At 37.0% G+C, this 19,952-nt stretch overlaps 2 protein-coding genes across 3 annotated transcripts; both read left to right on the forward strand.

Moving 5' to 3' along the window:
* Nucleotides 1–3,759: 3,759 nt before the first annotated feature.
* On the forward strand, nt 3,760–4,710 carry LOC123785235 (olfactory receptor 1165-like). Its single transcript, XM_045786953.2, has one exon. The coding sequence runs from the start codon at nt 3,760–3,762 to the stop codon at nt 4,708–4,710; it is 951 nt and encodes a 316-aa protein (XP_045642909.2).
* A 7,624-nt stretch (nt 4,711–12,334) lies between these two features.
* On the forward strand, nt 12,335–13,803 carry LOC123785236 (olfactory receptor 5D13-like). Of its 2 annotated transcripts, XM_087855237.1 has the most exons (2): nt 12,335–12,344; nt 12,869–13,803. In XM_087855237.1, the coding sequence occupies exon 2, from the start codon at nt 12,964–12,966 to the stop codon at nt 13,801–13,803; it is 840 nt and encodes a 279-aa protein (XP_087711363.1). In that variant the 5' UTR covers nt 12,335–12,344; nt 12,869–12,963. The 2 variants fall into 2 exon arrangements, with proteins under 2 accessions (XP_087711363.1, XP_045642912.2); XM_045786956.2 differs by lacking the exon at nt 12,335–12,344 and having other exon boundaries at nt 12,856–13,803.
* The last annotated feature ends 6,149 nt before the right edge of the window (nt 13,804–19,952 follow it).

Consider the following 19,952-nt stretch of genomic DNA (forward strand, 5'->3'; position numbering starts at 1 on the left):
CAACATATCACAACAATAAGTCTGAATGGTTGAATATAGAAACATATATAGTGTAATGTTAAGTGTGCTTTTATATAAACACATGTAGAAGCACATAAGCAAAATTAAGAGACTAATAAAGCATATTATAGCAACTCTGATTGTGCTGGGGTCATTGGGATATGTAGGATTATATTTTTTTCATGATTCCAATAAGTATAACATCTATACTGGGGCAAATTATTATTTTATTATTTTATTTTATTTTATTTTATTTTATTTTATTTTATTTTATTTTATTTTATTTTGAGAGAGAGTGCATGCAGGGAAGGGCAGAGGTGGGGGGGAAAGAATCTTAAGCATGCTGCATGCCCAGTGTGGAGCCCAAGGTGGTGTGGATCTTATGACCCTGAGATCATGACTCATGACCTGAGCTGAAATCAAGAATTGGACGCTTAACTGACGGAGCCACCCAAGTGGCCCAGGAGAAAATTATTTTTTAGGACATAAAGATCAACATGTCAATGATTTAGAAGAAATTAGAGTCCAAATTGCAGAAGAGAAAGTTCCCTCTAATTATTTGGTTTGTAGCTCATGACAACACATGCTGTCAGGATTCTCTGGGGTCTGCGTCCCCAAGGTTGGGTACTTAGAATAAAACAAACATCGTCATGGAGTATAGTTTCCAGGTCTCTCTACTCCTGAAGGACATCCCCAAAATTTCTTGACCATTGCGAGAATGAAATGTCTTGATATCTTTATTGAGTGATATTTTTGCAAGAATCATCAACCCTCTGATTAAAGAATTAAAACATGTAAACAAAAATTTCAGTTTCGAGACAAAGTACATGCAGCTGATTCATACTAGCAAAGAAGCCTTCAACAAAATGCATCAGGAAATCTGGCCTTTGGTGAGTTGAGTAAAGCTCCATCAACATCATTCTGGTGTGAGGGACACTGGCATCCAGCACAATGTAGGCAGGAGCAACCGATGTGAGCTGAATAACAACAGCATCTACTTGGTTGATGTTTATGTTCAACCGGCTGCCTTCTGCTTGCATTATCCCCAGGACCATTGCCCTGATCTTGAAAATATGTCGCCAATTGCTACGCTAAACAGGTTAGGGGGTCATAGAAGAAAGGCGAAATACAAGTCTTATCCTAAAGAAGTGATATTCTTCAGGGAAAAAGCTAATGCACACACACACACATGCACATACATGTAGTAAATATGCAAATGTGTAGCATTGCACACACATTGTGGTAATGTAAGTGGAAAGAACACAGAGTAAAAGACATTTAGATTAACCAGCATTTTCTTTGGAAGAGCTCCATGGTACCTCATGAAATGGTGACACAATATGAAACAAGGGTAAAGATGCCATTTCAGAGGGATGAATGGTAGATTAGAAGATACAAATGCTTATTTTTGTACAATAAAGATTTAAAACCCTACTATGAACGAAGCAGCATTGTAGTGGCAGAAGGATGTGGTTATACGGTGCCCGGGGATATTAAAGACATCCAGGCAGAGGAGTTTCAATTTGATTCATTTACTATAAAATGCCCTCAAAAACATGTACACGGTTGCATTCCAGGCTAAGTGAGAGTCAACAAAAATTAATCTTACAGATTGGACTGTAGTTTGACAGCACAGTTGGAAACCTTATATCCAGAGAAGTGGATAGTGGATATAGTGGAAATGAAGAGGGAGGTACACTTTGACTTTCTCTCTTTCCATCTTTCCCTGATTGCCTTTCCCACAGTCACAGATACAAGATGGCAGAAGAGTCAGAAAAAGCAGGCAGGGTTAGGGAAGCAAAGACAAATTGAGATTATTTGTTGCTGGGTTACAAATAGACACAATTGAGAATCCCAGATTCAGTGAAAAATCTAAAATTAAAAGGAGTCCAGGACATACTATTCTTTTCCAAATATGCACTGCAGAAACATTTAAGAACTCAAAATTCATACTATTTTCATGGAGATTAATTAACAGTATTAGACAATTAAGATGGAAGGAAGCTGGTATTTGTAGACACCTTAACCAAGTGCAGGATGTGTTCCCATATATTTTAAAGTCAGACCTCAGTTAAGACATTCACACTAAACCTTAAATGAGCTAGCATAGTGTTATTACCCACATTTTATAGATGATACAATTGTAGAATTTGCTAAAGCTGCTTGTGTGATACGGGACATAGGCTGAATCTGAACTGATGGGATTTGTTTCCTAAACCCATGCTCTCTATAAAATAGCAGCATGTGAGGTCGCCTTTTCTCCACTCATTCAAATTAGCCCCTTCTTCTGAATGAGGAGAAAAAAAAAAAGGTTGATAGTAGAGCTTTATAAGAAAAGTTTCTGGTGAGAAATGGTAAGCTGGGGGGTACGAGGGTGGCTCAGTAGGTCTAGCGTCTGCCTTCGACTCAGGTCATGATTCCAGAGTCCTGGGATCGAGTCTTGCATCTGCCTCCCTGCTCAGTGGGGCGTCTGCTTCTCCCCCTCCCTTACCCCTTCCCCTGCTCATGCTGTCTCTCTCTCTCTCTCTCTTTCTCTCAAATAAATGAACAAAATCTTAAAAAAAAAAAAAGGAAAGAAAAGGTAAGTGGGGTATTTTACTTCCCTTTTTCTGTGCTGTGAACAAGGATATAGTTTCTTTATTCAACCCCAATCATACTTTCAGATACCAAGCTAAGATAGTTAAAAACAATACCCAAACTGTTTTGATGAAATCATCACCATAACATTATCTTAACAATTATTATCTTGTTTATGCATTTTTTTTGTACCTGTATACTTTGTGAACTAACAAATAAATATGCAGTGTGAGCCTGACCCTCCAAAGGATTGTGGAATGGGTGAAGTCTCACATTCATTGTAAGTGACTTTGAACTCTTCTAGGTCGTTAAGACATCCTGTGATTCTTTCACTTGAAGTCTATGTGGGGTACGTGTCGAATACAACATGCACACTCTTCAGAAGTGTAGGCAAAAGAATATTTTCCAAAAATTTAACAAATAGCCCCAATAGTAACATGAATGGGATAGGCACTGGTGATCGGTAATAAGAGCGGAACACGAAGGTATTCTGGGCAGACAGAGTGGCCTGAGGAAAGGCAAGCAGTAGTGTCGTCTATAGCACAGTCTAACAGTCGTCGTTCAGTTAGACTGAAAGGCCGTGCCAGCAGGGAAGAGAAGAAAGGAGTCAACAGTGCATTACATTTCATAATAAATGCACAATCCTCAACTTTGAACATTCCAAGTGCACAGTCCGAGTCTGGGATTTGTTGCTTACTAGTAAATCCTGGACAAAGAAATTTACTATTATGTTTTTCTGTATGTATTAAAAGTGTTTAATCTTCCCAAAGCCACTTCGGCCATAGTCATATGACTGCTAACATACGCTCAATGTTTCTCTTATTTTACTCTATGTCTCCTTTGTTCTCATATAATTCTATCTTGGGAACGTTCAATGCTCTGAGGATCATATATATTTACAGATATGTTATATCACATACTACTGGCAGGTCCTATTTTTGTTTTCTTATTTTCCAGATGAGGAAACTAAAGTGCTGAAGGATACAGCTAATTGCACAAAGTCAAAAAGTCAGTAAGTTGCCAAGTAAGACTCCAAAGGGAAGCAGAACACCCATGAGTACCCGCTGACTGCATTGACTGACTTACACTGACCTGTCCTGATTTCCTTTTACTCTTCCTTCTCAAGTTCTGCTGCTCAATTCTCTTTTCTTCTCCTTCATTCATTTTTTAAAATCAAGAGCCATGGCACTGGGTGAGGGAAATCAGAGCTCTGTGACCACATTCATCCTCTTGGGTTTCTCGGAATACCCACACCTCCAGACGCCCCTGTTCCTGGTGTTCTTGACCGTCTACACAGTCACTCTGGTGGGGAACCTGGGCATAATTGTGGTCATAAGGATCAATCCCAAACTCCACACACCTATGTACTTTTTCCTCAGCCATCTATCCTTTTTGGATATTTGTTATTCCAGCGTCTTTACACCTAAACTGCTAGAAATCTTGATCATGGAAGACAGAACTATCTCCTTCAAAGGATGCATGGTGCAATTTTTCTTTGGTTGTGCATTTGTGATTACGGAAATGTTCATGTTAGCAGTGATGGCCTACGACCGGTTCGTGGCTGTTTGTAACCCTCTGCTCTACACAGTTGCTATGTCTCACACACTCTGTGCTCTCCTGGTAGCTGGAACCTACGCGTGGGGTGGAATATGTTCCTTGACACTCACATATTCTCTTTTGGAACTATCCTACTGTGGCTCCAATGTTATAAATCACTTTGGCTGTGAATATTCTGCCATCCTCTCCTTATCCTGCTCTGACCCCTACTTCAGTCAGATGACATGTTTGGTCATCTCTACGTTCAACGAGGCTTGTAGCCTCCTCATTATCCTGGCCTCCTATATATTCATAGTTGTCACCATCGTCAAGATGCCTTCTACTGGTGGGCTCCAGAAAGCCTTCTCCACCTGTGCCTCCCACCTGACCGCCATCACCATCTTCCATGGGATCATCCTTCTTCTCTACTGTGTGCCCAACTCCAAAAGCTCGTGGCTCCTGGTCAAAGTGGCTACTGTGTTTTTTACTGTCATGATCCCCATGTTGAACCCCCTTATTTACAGCCTGAGGAACAAAGATGTGAAAGACACAGCCAGGAAGTTAATCCATACCAAACTGCTTTCACACTCAATGTAATTTTGATTTACACACACACACACACACACACACACACACACACACACACACACACACTTTTAAATACTTTTTATACATTGCATTGATGGTTATTAATTTTTTCTTGAAATAACTGGAGAAAATTTATTCAGAAAATTAGTTTATTTATATACATCTGTGATTATTAAGTCTCACTGTACTTTAAGTCATCATTTGCAGGGATGCCTGGGTGGTTCATTTGGTACAGTGTCTGCCTTCAGCTCAGGTCATGACCCCAGGGTCCTGGAATCAAGTCCCGCATTGGGCTCCTTGCTCAGCAGGGAGCCTGCTTCTCCCTCTGCCTGCCACTCCCCCTGCTTGTGCTCTCTTGCAGGGTAATTGAGATATCTTTTGATCCTTACCTTTCCAAACAAATTTTAGAATCATTCTTGTTTGGATTTAATATAGAACTACAGTAAAGTATAGATCCAATTGGAAAGAAATGGCACATTTGTATCCTTAACCAAATCATGAGAAAGCTGTATTTTTCTGTTTGTTTAGATTTACTTCAATTTTTCAATGAACATTCTACCATGTTGTTTTTCCATAAAGTTCTCGCGTATATTTTCTGCAATTAATCCCTGAGTGTGTGATATTTTTTGTACTATTTTAAATTTCATTTGTAAGATGTGTGTTGTTTTTAGATCAGATTCTAATTTATTATCATATTGATTTTACTTTTGGCCACTCTACCGAAATCTCATTATAATTTTAGAATGTTTTGTGGGTTAGTTTGGATTTTCAACTTGCATACTGTATAATCTCTGAGTATATTCTGATTTGGCTGTTTCCAATATTATTCCTTTAAATTGTTTTTTGTTTGTTTGTTTTGTCTAACTACCTAAGGACTTCAGCGTAATTTTGAATAAACATAGTAAAAATGGGCATCCTTGATTTCCTCACTTCACAAGGAAAGCATTTAATATTTCATACTTAAAATGGTGTTTTTAGGGGCACCTGGGTGGCTCAGTCAGTTAAGCAATTGCCTTTGGCTCGGGTTGTGATGCTGGGGTCCTGAGATGGAGCCCTCATCAGGCTCCCTGCTCAGTGGGGAGCCTGCTTCTCCCTTTCCCTCTGTCCCACATTTTCACTCTTGCACTCTGTCTCTCAAATAAATAAAATCTTAAAAAAAAATAAATAGAATGGTGTTTTCTATAGGCTTTTTGCACATTCCTCCTTTTTCCAGATTAACAAAGTTATCTGCTCTATTTTTCTGTTTTTGCGATGTTTTGGTTTTTGGAGAGTAGATGTGGAATTTCGGTGAGCTGCTCTTTCTTCATCTGATTTCCTCTAATATTTTCATAGGACAACTTATATTTTTTGGATTTTCTAATGTTAAATCAAGTGGTTTTCGTCCTGAGAACATAAATTTAAATGCTATGTAATAAATTACTGTTTCTATTAGTTCATTAGTTTGTGTCCATATTCTCACACTGCTGGTGAGAGTAGAAATTGGCAGAATTACTTTAGAGAGCAATCTGGTAAAAGTCATCCTAAGAAAATGTACATAGCAACAGTGCTTCTTAGAATTTTTCCTAGAGATATTTTGAAAAACAAAGAAAAGAGATATACAGTTGAATATTTTTGAAGTATTATTTATAATAGCAAAAGACTAAAGAATCTGGAATACTCACTAATATGTATTTGGCTTATAAATTATAGTATTTTTTTTTAAAAGAACATAACATGTAACCAATACAAATGCTAAGTCATTTTTATATATACTCATATTGACAAAATAAAGTGTTCCAGAAAAATCGAGCAAGAACCACACAGTAGTCCTAATTTAACATCATTTATGTAAGGAGTACATATGCATGTCTGTGTATATATGAACATATAAATGCACTACTATTTCTTGGTGATTCAAAATAAACAAATAAACAAAGAAAAATAGGTGGCAGATGAAAAACCTGATGGGATGACAGGCAGAAGGGAGGGAGGAAGATTTCTTTTTAATCTACCTCTGAAATTACATTAGCTAAATGTATTATCAAATGAAAGACCATTACATTTAATTTATCATGAATGGTTTTAATATAGAAATTCATGTTTAAAAAATGTTGGCATGGGGGCGCCTGGGTGGCACAGCGGTTAAGCATCTGCCTTCGGCTCAGGGCGTGATCCTGGCGATCTGGGATCGAGCCCCACATCAGGCTCTTCCACTATGAGCCTGCTTCTTCCTCTCCCACTCCCCCTGCTTGTGTTCCCTCTCTCGCTGGCTGTCTCTATCTCTGTCGAATAAATAAATAAAATAAAATCTTTAAAAAAAATGTTGGCATGGTCTCTTGATTCTATAATCACCAAGGTATCTGCTTCTATCTTTCTTTTTTTGGTAGATGGATTAGTACAGACACAAATACACATTATACAGATAATAGATATTAATATATCTGTGTTTTGTGTATTTCAATACTTACATTTTTAATCTATGTATTTTAGATTGTAAATATATTATATTACAAATATCAGTGTATTACTTTGACAGCCAGATTATATTGACCCTGTAAAAAATGAACTAAAATTTCATTGAGATTCATCCTCCCTCTTTTATTCCATGATTTTAAAAGAAGGGTTATTGCCTTCTTTGAACTGTAGTATGATGGATGCCTCACTTTTGCTTCAATAATTATTTTAACCATTTCTGGCAATGTTCATATTTTACAATCTAAGCTTGTTTCGTGAAATTATAAACTTTTGATCCTTTTTCAGGTTTTGATTATTTTGTTGCTTATAATTAGGTTAGATTTTCAAAATTTTCCATTGTGCTGTATTGTGTGAAGAGTTACAGGGGGTTCCAAATACCACAGAGAGTTAATGGCCTGGGGAATGATCCAATTCTTACTTCTCATTAGCAACACAGGCTTGGGGTACTTACAATAACTCCCAGATTGTTAATATCCAGAATGCAATTATCTTTATGAAAATCACATTCTATGATAGGGTAGACATTAGATTCTCATGCTAATTCCATTTTTATTTCAAGTAACAAGTGAGAAAATATGTATAGAATTGCTTTGTAAGTTGTAATTATAATCTGCAAATATAAATGGCTAAAACTATACTATGAGATATTTATTTTCTTCTTTTCATTTCACAACTATTGAATATATAATTAAACTAGACACTAAATAAAATACAGTGGGGGTAACAGTGTGATTAGGGAGATACACAAGGAAAGCAATCAAATTAAAGCAGAGCCTTAAGGTAATTGCTATAATGAAATATGTCCTTAGTCTGTTGTGATTTTATAGTATCTCTTTACATGGAGGGCTGGAATTTGAATCCTGATTCTTCTACATACCAAATTTGTGACCTCGAAAATTAGATGTTTTATGTTTAGTTTACTTCTTTGTGAAACATGTGCGTTATTAGAAAATAGTATGTAGGTTTGAATTCACTAAATAAATTCTATTTTGTTAGTAATTAAGAGTTTGAAAATGTTAATCACTACCCCTTTCAACTCCCACCCCCTGCCCCCACACCCACAGCCACAGACACTAGAAACAAAGTGGCAAACAGTGTAGCAAAATGATTCAAAGTGGAGGCAAATGTGTATGTTGAGAGGCTACTTGTTACCTTTATACTATTTCAGGTGACAGTGTCTTGGCAGCAATGGTTGTGATGGTATAGAGTCAATGAAATGGGCCTATTACTGTGAATGTTGACATTTTAAAAATAAGTTTTAAAATTTTTAATAATTTCCACTCTACAAAATAAATTGTAAAGATTTCAGAGTTTCCATACATACCTTACTCAATTGTCCACATCGTCAACATCTTATACAATTACCATGATGCATTTGTCAAAAGCTTCTGCACAGCCTAGGAAACAATAAATAATAAAAAGGCAACCTATGGAATGGTGGAAAATATTTGCAAACCATATATCTGATAAAGGATTAATCTCTAATAGTTACAAATAAGGAACTCAGACAACTCAATAGCAAAAACAAACAAGCAAATAAACAAAAAGCAAAAACAAAAACAAGCAATCAGAAAAACAACAACTAATAATCCAGTTAGAAAGTTGGCTAAGGACTTAATTTAGACATTCCTTCTAAGATACACAAACAGCCAATAGGTGCACACACACACACAAAAAAATGCTTGATGTCACTTAATCATCAGGGAATTGCGAATCAAAACAATAAGACTCACCTCCAACCTGTATGTATGCATGTATATACGCATATACACATATTTGTATTTATATATTTTGATGAGGATAGGAAGAAATAGAGACCCTTATACACTGTTGATGGGAATGCAAAATGGTGCAGTTGCTATGGAAAACAGTATCGAGGTTCTTCACAAAATTAAAAATTTAACTAATATGTGATTCAATAATCTTGTTTCTCAATATTTATCCAAAAGATTTAAACTCAAGTTTTCAAAAATATATTAGCATTCCCATGTTCATTACAGAATCACTCACAATAGTCAAGATGCGGAAACACCTAAATGTCCATGGGTAGATAAATGGATAAAGAAACTGTGGTATAGATATACGAAGGGATACAATCCAGCCTAAGAAGTAAAGGAAATTCCACACTGTGTGACCAGAAGGATGAACTCTGAGGACATTATGTAAAGTGAAATAAGTGAATCACAGAAAATAAATTGCACTTACATGAGGTGTGCAAAATAACCAAAGTCTTGGAATCAGAGAGTAGAAGGATAGTTGCTCAGAACTGAGGGAAGGGAAGAAAGGGAGTTACCAATCAATGGGTATAAAGTATACCCTTTCAGGATGAGTGAGTTCTAGAGGTCTATTCAAAATTGTATTTTGGGTCAACAATACTGTATTCTACACTTAAAAACCTATTAAGAAGGTAGACGTCACATTAAGTGTTATTACCACGATAAAATGAAAATTTGAAAAGAAGCATTAGTACATCACAGGGTGGCCTGGGTGGCTCAGCTAGTTGAGCTTCCAGCTCTTGATTTTAGCTCAGGTCATGATCTCAGGGTAGTGAGATTGAGCCCTGTGTCAGGCTCCACCTCAGCACTGTCGGCTTGAGATTCTCTCTCCCTCTCTCTTTGCTCCTTCACCCACTGGTGCACATGCTCTCTATAAATAAATAAATAAATAAATAAATAAATAAATAAATAAATAAACAAACAAACAAACAAACAATATTTTCTTTTTAAAAAGAACCATTGGTACATTATGATCACTAAAATCTAAACTGTATATAGATTTTTTATTTTATTTTATTTTTCCCATCAGTGCTCTCTTTCTTGTCTGAGGTCCAATTGCATGTAATTGTTGTGTGTCTTCAGTCTACTCTGGTCTGTGACAGTTTACATTCTTTTTTTGTTCTTCTCAACCCTGACAATCCTAAGGAATAATGGTTAGGTATCTTGTAAAGTGCTTCCAAATATGAGTTTGTGTAATGATTTTCTCATTTTAGCTGGGATTATGGGTTTGGGGGGAAGAATATCACAGAGTTGAAGCCTTTCTCATCACATTGTATCAGGGGATAAATGATATCCTCATTATATCATTGACGGTGGTCACCTTCATCCTTTTGCTTAAGGTAGTGTTGACCAAGTATTCCACACTAATGTGGAATCTTAAATGCAGTTGAGTTAATAACACCTGTTTCTGGGTTGTTCTTTTCTTTTCTTTTTTCAAACTCAACAGTTCATGTGTTCTTCAATTAACACATATTATTTTAGGGATGCCTGGGTGGCTCAGTCAGTTAAGCATCTGACTTCAGCTCAGGTCATGATCCCGGTGTCCTGGGATCTGGCCCCACATCGGGCTCCCTGCTCAGCAGGAGTCTGCTCCTGCCTCTCCTTCCACCTGCCCCTTCATGCTCTCTCTTGTGCTCTTTCTCTCTCTCAAATAAATAAATAAAAAAATCTTAAAAATTAAAAATACATATTATTTCAATAATTCAATATCTAAAAGCAATTAGTGGAATAAATGTGGTGATGTAATTATCCCTAGTGCTTTAAAAGGAAACGCGTATACCACAATGACACAAGAGACAGTGTTTGAACTGATTGTATGATTTGCAGTGCACTGAGGAACACTCCAATTATAATTCTCTGTAGTCTGTGACTTCACAGTCATGGAAGCAGATATAAAACCCAGAGTTTGGCAGAGTTCAGATGGCGGATTCAACTTTCAGGTTTTTTCTTTGTATTTCCTTAGATTTCTTATGTCCTGGAAATAAACTGCCATTTTACTGGCATACCTATTGAAATTTACTGCTACTGTATTTCAAACCTCGAGCCTGTTGCTATTTTTAAAGAATATTTTATTACTAAGAAGAAAAATGCCTGAGATTCATTAATTGTGAGAAGAAATTCTCAGTAAATTAAATAAGAACTTCTGGTTTCAGGTCAGTTCATTTCTCTTTGGGTAGCTTTCAATTTAGGCGAGAAACATGTAGCTCCAGGTCATATAGATTATTCCAGAAATTATACATGGCCCCTTTTTGAGGACAGAGACACTTTAATTTTCACTCACGAGGCATGACGTATTTCTGAGAACTAAATTCTGTATTACAGAAACCGGCAGCAGTGAGCAATGGGGAAGTCACAGAAAATTATGGGGTATTTGTTAATTTTGTAATCCCGTAGGCCTAGCTTCAGTTTGAATACAAACCGAATCTTAATCCGTTAATTTTCACCAAAGCCATTTGAAATTGGTAGGGTCAAGACACCAAGTCTTTTTCTGACTATCTTTTTGTTATTGTCCTCCTTAGTGTCCCACTAAGCCAGAACAGTAGTAGCAATCTCCCTAATAAGCCAGGGTTTTGCTAACTGGTTCAAATGTTGAAGGGAACTCATTTATTAAAATAGCCCAAACAATACATTGTATGTTTACAATGTATCTGCTCAGTCCCACTTGCTGTGGGAAAGGATATGCCAGTGATGGATGCTCTAGGCGTTGGGTTGCTTGGGGTACGTGTAAACGTAGGCACTTGTGTTGAGTCTGACACTGGTTCCAGGCAAAGCTAGGAAGACGAACAGATAACTCATCTAATTCTGTGGCAGCCTCACGTCAAAATCTTGAAACTATTCATTTTATGTGGCTTCTCCTCTTACTTCCTAATCTTCCCCAAGTTTGCATCATCATAGGAGAGGGCTTACTTCTACTGGTAATTTTCATTGTATCATAGAACATATTTTGCATGGAGCTATTGTTGGTGAATAGGAGATGCTTCTGTTCTGTTTCTCAAACAGTTATGTACATACAACTTAATTACATATTTATAATTTTATAATATATAATGGAACGAATGACCTAAGACACACTAATAAATGGCTAATGAAATATTAATTAATTAAATTTAATCAATAAAATAATATATGTTGGGAAGATCTCAGTAAAAGACCTATAAGACTACCCCTGGAGGCAGTACAGCCTCAGTGGAAGTTTTGATGGAAGCCAGATGATTATTTCATGAATGAGTCTATAATGGATTCTCCAGCACTAGGTGGATGGCACAGAATAGACACATTTTAAGGTTTATTTCAACTCATAAATTCCATGGTATTTAATTCTGTATAATGTCTAGAAAATGTTGAATATATTAAAAGAATTACTTCTAAGATATACGTGGCACCATTTGCGATGCCAAGTGATGTTGATCCTTAGTATAATTCTTAGAACCACAACAAAGGACTCTGTGCTTCTTTTCTGCCTCTCTTGCTCCTGTTTGTACAATTACTTTTGTCCTCTAAATTTATATTTCAGTTCAATAGTAATACTAACAAGAGCTGAATTTTAAACAATAAAATGATTTATATATATATGTGTGTATATATATATATATATTTAATATACACACACACATATATATATATACACGAGTGCTTCCCATAATTTAGCAGGCATCAAAATCACCTGGAGACCTGGTTAAATCAAGAATTGTGAGCCCCATCCTAGAGATTCTGACTCAGAAAGCTGGTGACGGGGCTGGAGATTTTGCATCCCTAACAACTGCTCAGGCACTCATGCTGCTACTGGTTTGGGGACTATACTTTGAGAGTCACTGATCTATGTCAACCTGGCAGCAGCCTATGAAGCCTCTTTCTTCTCAGTTTCTCTTTTCCATTCAGTTCTACCTTTCAGAACTAACTCTTGGTTCTTTATTCAACAGGAATCATGATATCTGAAGGAAATCGAAGTATCATACCCACTTTTATTCTCTTGGGTTTTTCAGAATATCCAGCACTCCAGGTTCCACTCTTCCTGGTTTTCTTGTCTATCTATATGGTCACTACTGTGGGAAATTTGGGCATGATAATAATCATTAAGATCAATCCCAAACTCCACACCATCATATACCTTTTCCTTAGTCACTTGTCCTTCGTAGATTTCTGTTTTTCCACCGTAGTTACACCTAAATTGTTGGAGAACTTGATCGTGGAAGACAGAACCATCTCCTTCTCTGGTTGCATTATGCAATTTTGCTTTGCTTGCATATTCGGAGTAACAGAAACGTTTATGTTAGCAGCGATGGCCTACGACCGTTTTGTGGCAGTTTGCAACCCCTTGCTCTATACCACCACTATGTCTCAGAAGCTTTGCTCTCTGCTGGTGGCTGGGTCTTACTCGTGGGGTATAGTGTGTTCCCTGACACTCACGTATTTTCTTCTTGCATTATCCTATTGTGAGTCTAGCATCATAAATAATTTTATCTGTGACCACTCTGTAATTGTTTCTGTCTCCTGTTCGGACCCCTATATCAGCCAGATGCTGTGTTTTATTATTGCCATATTCAATGAGGTGAGCAGCCTCTTGATTATTCTGATGTCCTATATACTCATTTTTATCACTGTTATGAGGATGCCTTCCGCAAGTGGGCGCCGGAAAACCTTCTCCACCTGTGCCTCCCACCTGACCGCCATCACCATCTTCCACGGGACCATCCTTTTCCTTTATTGTATCCCCAATCCTAAAACATCTTGGCTCATAGTTAAAGTGGCATCTGTGTTTTACACAGTGATGATTCCCATGCTGAACCCCTTGATCTACAGCCTCAGGAACAAGGATGTGAAAGACACATTCAGAAGATCAGTTGTTGCAAAATTGCTTTGTCACTCAATGTAATATTGTTAGAGTCATTATTTTATTTCTGAAAAAAAAAAGACTTATTTACTATGCTAGAGATTGTTCAACTCTTGTAGTGCAGTTGATGACTCAAATCACTTTTCAACAGGCTATCAGTTCATATATCAATGGCAGTACATTTTTGATTATTGATTTTTATGTACATTAATTTTAGTGAAATAGCTCCAGACATGCAAACCAAAGTTAAAAAAAATAAAATTATTTGATCGTATTATGTAATATTTGTAAGTTATTTTAAAGTATTTTATCACTTAGTGTAATTTTATATGTATGTTTCCAAAATAAAACCAATTGCCCATTCACCCAATATGTGCATGCCTAGAATGGTTCCCCTAGAATTGCAATCAGGCTGCTCCTGTTCCAGAGGTGGTTTTAGCAGGTGTTTCAGTTCTCTGCACCTTATACAGAAGTGGACCTTTTGCTATTTGTTATATTGAATGGCAGAAGTTGACTTTTATTTGAGAAAATTTTAATGTACCCAAGCGTACCTGGTCATTTAAATTTTAGCAAACATGTCATTATAATTCAATGGAAAAAGGATGATTTTCAACAAGCAGTGCGGAAAGACTGGATATCCATTTTGATAAAGGAGGCTTAACTCTAACCTCACACCACACACAACCATTAACTTGAATTCAATGAAATGGATTCCACTTCTAAGCATAAAAATTAAAACTAGAAAATTTTAGAATAAAACACAGAAAATATCATTTGAAATTTGGGGTGCAAAATTTTTTTTTTTAGATAAAACACAAAAAGGATGGATCCTCAAAAAACTGATAAAAAGAACTTCATCAACATAAAAATCCATAGTAAAAGTTTTTTAGTGGTAAAGGACCTTGTTAAGAAAATAAAAATGTAAGGCACAGGCTATGAGTAAATATTTCACGTATATATGTGTGTGTGTGTGTATGCATGTTTGATAATGGATTTGTTTGTAAAACATATAAAAAGCTCTTTACACTCAAAACAGATAAACAACCTAGTTAAAGGTGAGACCTTTATGCAGACACTGACAAAGCCAGACATACAAATCAACTATAAACATACAAAAATATAATAAACATCATTAATCATCAGTGAAATTCTTACTAAAACCACAGCGAGCTACCACTGCACACCAGTATGAATGGCCAAAATAAGTAAGACTGAAATGCCACGTATTGGTGAAAATGTGCAGCAAACAGAATGTTCACACATCTCAGATGGGGGTAAAAGGTAAAATGACTTTGAAAACAGTTTAGCCGTGTCTCCTGAAGTTGTGTGAACACTTCCCACACACCTCGGCGATTCTCTTTTTAGGTATTCATCCATGAGAAGTGAAATCCCACTTATTTTAACTGAAGAGAAAATCGTTCTTTCTGGCATACGCAATGGAAGAGTAAGAAAAGTAGTGTGTACAGGATATGTTTCCCTTTTATGAACTTTTTTGACTTTGCTCCTTTAAAAAGTTGTTTTTCTGGGCGCCTGGGTGGCTCAGTCGGTGAAGCGTCTGCCTTCGGCTCAGGTCATGATCCCAGGGTTCTGGGATCCAGTCCCCTATTGGGCTCCCTGCTCAGCGGGGAGCTGGCTTCTCCCTCTGCCTGCTGCTCCCCCTGCTGTGCTCTCTCCCTTTCTCTGCCAAATAAATAAATACAATCTTTAAATAAATAAGTAAATAAATAAATAAAAAGTAATTTTTATAGGAGTAACTTTGCTTTCATAAATAGCCTTTTCCATAGGCCACTGAAAGATAAACAGAAGGCAGGAAAGATCTGGAAAGATTTTGTCACTTTAAGATTGAGAAATTTATATTTATATACGTAAATAAAGTATGATACTATATAGATATAGTTGTTAACGTATGTAAATCTTGTCCTACATTGTGCCTTTGATGACCTTCTCATTGGGCCTCTGGCGAATTTTTATATCAAGACTTTGAAAACCCTACAGATGAGGTTTAACAGCCCTCATGGAATTGTCCTTTTGAGAGTCGAGGTAAGGGTGTAGTTCGTTTATAAAAGAATGGTTTTTAAATTGCTATTAATTGTGAGAAAAGACAGACACGACATATATGAGTACATTATCTGGTCAAGGCAAGAAAACAGGTATTCTTGGCTTTAAACAGAGGACAGTTAGAAGAATGATTTCTCATAAAAGTCCTAGAAGGCCTGCTGATATAAACGGGGGACGAGAGGTCTTCCAGAGCTTAGTAAAGAAACCGTTAAAATCAACCATCCGTGATTCATCCCTGTTGCTCGAGTGTGGTTGGCTTTTGCCTGAGACCTAACCGGTAAGTACCTCCCTCAGATCGGAAAGCGTGCAATGCCCAGGCTCCACCCCTCCGGTGTCGGATTTAGTTCTTTCTTCTGCCGCCCAGTGCGGCTTAATAGCCAGACAAACATTGTGAGGGGGGAGATGGGAGATGGTCAAGCCTTTGTGGAAGGTCTCAATTCTCTAGTGAGTTTTTAATTTTTTTTCCATTAAACACCATGGAATTTCTATAGGGCGTTTCAGTCTGCCTCTCTGGTTCAGACACCCAGCCTCCGCAGCACCCTAGGACACAGCAAATGCCCTGCAGGGAAAATTGGTTGTGGGTTTAGGCTTTCTTTAGTTTTCAATTTATCACTAAATTCTTAAATAAATGGATCAAATGAATTTCTTGTGTGTCCACAAAGCACTGCTAGATTGTTTTCTCAGTATTTTCCCTCTGCAAGGGCCAAACTTGCTCAGCCTGTTCCCCGAACAAGCAAAAATGTGAATGTGAAGGAAAAAGCTGGTGACTGCCAGGAAAAGAAGTCATAAGAGTTCTTCAAGCAGAGGGAAACCAGACTGATCTTGGAGAATAACCACAGACCATGGAAAACTCAACGCAATAGTTGGCCTTGTGCAGATGAATATGGCTTAAAGTACTAGCATGCGACCATTGATTTGATGGATGTATTCTTCCCTTTCCAATTTATTTATTTATTTATTTATTTATTTATTTATTTATTTATTTATTTATGTATTTAAGATTTATTTATTTACTTTTTGGAGAGAGAGAGAGAGAGAGAGCATGTGAGCAGGGAGAGAGGCAGAGAGAATCTCAAGCAGACTCCCCGCTGAGCACAGAGCCTGACACAGGACTCGATCTCGTGACCCCAAGACTATGACCAGAGCTGAAACCAAGAGTCAGACACTTAACCAACTGAGCCACCCAGGTGCCCCCTTTTCTAACTTTAAAAGGAAATCAGAAACAATGCACATTCCTAGGGTACGGGGGCGCCAGTGGTGGGGAGCAGAGGCAATGTGGACCTGTTGCCAGTCCCCTTTGGGAGAAAATCAATGCAGACCCCTGGGATTCTGTGCAAGGCCATGTCATCTACAATAAATAATTCTACTCCTTGTGATAAAACAGCCTCTGTTATGTTAGGGGTTCCTGGTAACATCTGGCAAGAGCTGGTCAGGTTGTGAGGCGCCCAGATACAATGCTGAATGGATCTCATTGGGTGGTATTGGGGTAAAGTAGAACCAATGGATTGGTTGACACCCACTGGTTTTAGAGAGAAACATTCCTCCAAAATACATTTGTCATTTTTAAGAATGTACAGACACAAAAAGATTATAATATTCAATTGTGTTAATATACCCTTGAAAGAATAGATTATCTATATTTGGAAAAAAACCCACAAATTAGTTTTAATGAAGTAAATCAATGTTTCCATGGACAAAAAAATGATCATTTTATGTTAATTGAAAAAGCTAGACTCCAAATTATGTTGTTTATGCATCTCAAGACAACACATTTTTCAGAGAAAAATAGAAAAATCACACAGCAAATGTTAACAGCAGTTATCTCTGAATGGTTGTATATTAGATGATTTATCCTTCTCTTGTTTACTATAGTCACCATATTTTCTAAGTCAAATTGTATATTTCCTATAATTACATTTTAGAGGAAATTCATGAGGTAGGCTTGATGAAACATTGTCTTCTAAATAGTGATTTAGAAGAAATTACATTCTTGTAAAATGCCACACAAGCTAAAATTCAATCTAATTGCTGTTTTTTGATGTAAAAAAGAAATTGTTCAGTACAAATTCTCTAGGGTCTAAGTTCCCGAGGTCATGGAGGCATACATAAACCCTATGCTTTGTTCCTCGGGGTCAGATTATCTCTCTTTCTCTCTCCCTCTCTCCCGCTTTCCTGCCCGCCCTCCCTCCTTCCCTCTCACCTTTCTCTGAGTTTTTCTAGATCCTAAGAAAGAAATATATTCCTGTCACATTAATTAAAAACTATTGTCTACTCCTGCAATATTTACCAACTTCTTAATATTTTTAATAATGTTTGAATTCTGAGTGGAAACTTCCTTGGATACTGTTAATAACAGGAAAAGGATCTTCAGGTCAGTTGGTCTCTTTTGTGTAATCTTTCATTAATAAGGGGGACACTGAAGTCTTACAACCTTAGAGACAGGGAACAGTCTTCTTAGTCTAAATGCCAGGCTATCTCTGGAGACCATCTTTCTGCAAGCTCACATTGTTGAGCTTCGATTTCTTCCCCCTTTCCTAGGGTATCATCTGTTTTTTAACCTTGAGGATATCCACCATGTGCCTAGCAAGCATAGTGTGGTCATACTGAAAATATAAGAAGAATATTATAAAATCTGAGATTGTCCTCAACATCTCAAAATCTTATAGAAGGACATTAGAATTGTATGTATAAAGTCATAGTGAACACAATAGATCATGGAATTTTGATTCCCTGAGAGTAATGTCTGTAGGTATAACAAGAATGTGGAAAATACTGCGGGAGTGAAAAGGGAAAATTTCTTTGGGATAGTAGTTTTCATTTAATGTTTCATATATTACAAGTGTGGCATCAGTACACCAGAGAACAGGAGGTTATTTCAGGTCAAAGAAAAGAAAAAATCAAATAAGCCACAGTATACGAGCATCTGTTGTTGATTATCAGACAGGAATATTGGCTTTAAGAAGGTTGGATGCAGGGGAATGGCTTGGGTCAGGCTTTGGGTAAAACTGAGCAGAGACATTAAGATTTGATAAATTAACTGATGGAAAGAACTCCAAGTTTCCAGAGCTAACGACTGTCCTAATAGCCACAGTAATCAAGTGAAGAAGAATTTGATGTTCGCCCAGTGCAAGCTGGCAGCGCCAAGGGCAGCTGGCTGTGTCTTGGCTACTATAGTCCACTGAGTAATGATTGCAGTTTGCTAAGTCTTCTTTGGTGCCAACCTGAGGTTGGATAGCGAAGACAAGAAAGAGTCAGAAAACAATGAGAAAGCAAAGGGGGAAAAAGAGAGAATTTATTGAAGGACAGTGATTGGCAAAATAAGATGAACAGAGTCAAGAGGAGATTCAGAAAAGAAAGCTGGGCTTCCCCGTGGTGCCCCAAATTGTACCCACATGTGTGTTGCTGCCCACTTTGGCCCTTGATCTGTTTTCTTTTTTTAAATTTAATTATACTGACAATATAAGGGTTTAAAATAATATTAGTTAGTCATAGCACTAGGAATGTTTTTAAAAGGGTGAAAGTGCATAAACCTGCATCTCCTGGATTCCGCAATTTTTAGACTCTGTGCTAAGTGCATGAACATTATTTCCTAATTTAAGACTTGGACACCAGTGCAGTATGTATCTTCCCGTCATTATTACTGACGAAATCGAGGCTCGGAAAATTTGAGTCATTCACCAAAGATCGCATAGTAACTGACAAAGCCTGAAATTGAATTTAAATCTAGGTTTCAAGCACATGCTTCTTTCATTAGCTCTTTGTCACTTTCCCACCCATTCGTTTTCTGCACGTAGAAAAAACATTTTCATGAGTATTAACAAATAGCAGTTAGCCATGAAGGAAATAATAGTTTCTTTCTACCTTGATCTGGTCAGAAAGAACTAAATGGTGTCTTTGTTTATGAGATTCATGCTAATAGTTTTTCTTATTTTTAATCTAAACATTTCAAACATGTGCCTGTTACTGGTTAATTTATTATTTTTTAAAAATTATTGTTAAATGATTAAAGAAAGATACCTCTGTGGTTACAAATGGTTTGTGAATACAGGATGCTTTGCTTTCTCAAAATAACAGGTACAAATAAACAAAGACAATAATCACATAATAATAATAATAATAGCCACATATGTAGC

Source organism: Ursus americanus, chromosome 24 (genome assembly GCF_024610735.1).
Source record: "Ursus americanus isolate L20-20 chromosome 24, mUrsAme1.1.p, whole genome shotgun sequence".
NCBI classification, from domain to species: Eukaryota; Metazoa; Chordata; class Mammalia; order Carnivora; family Ursidae; genus Ursus; species Ursus americanus.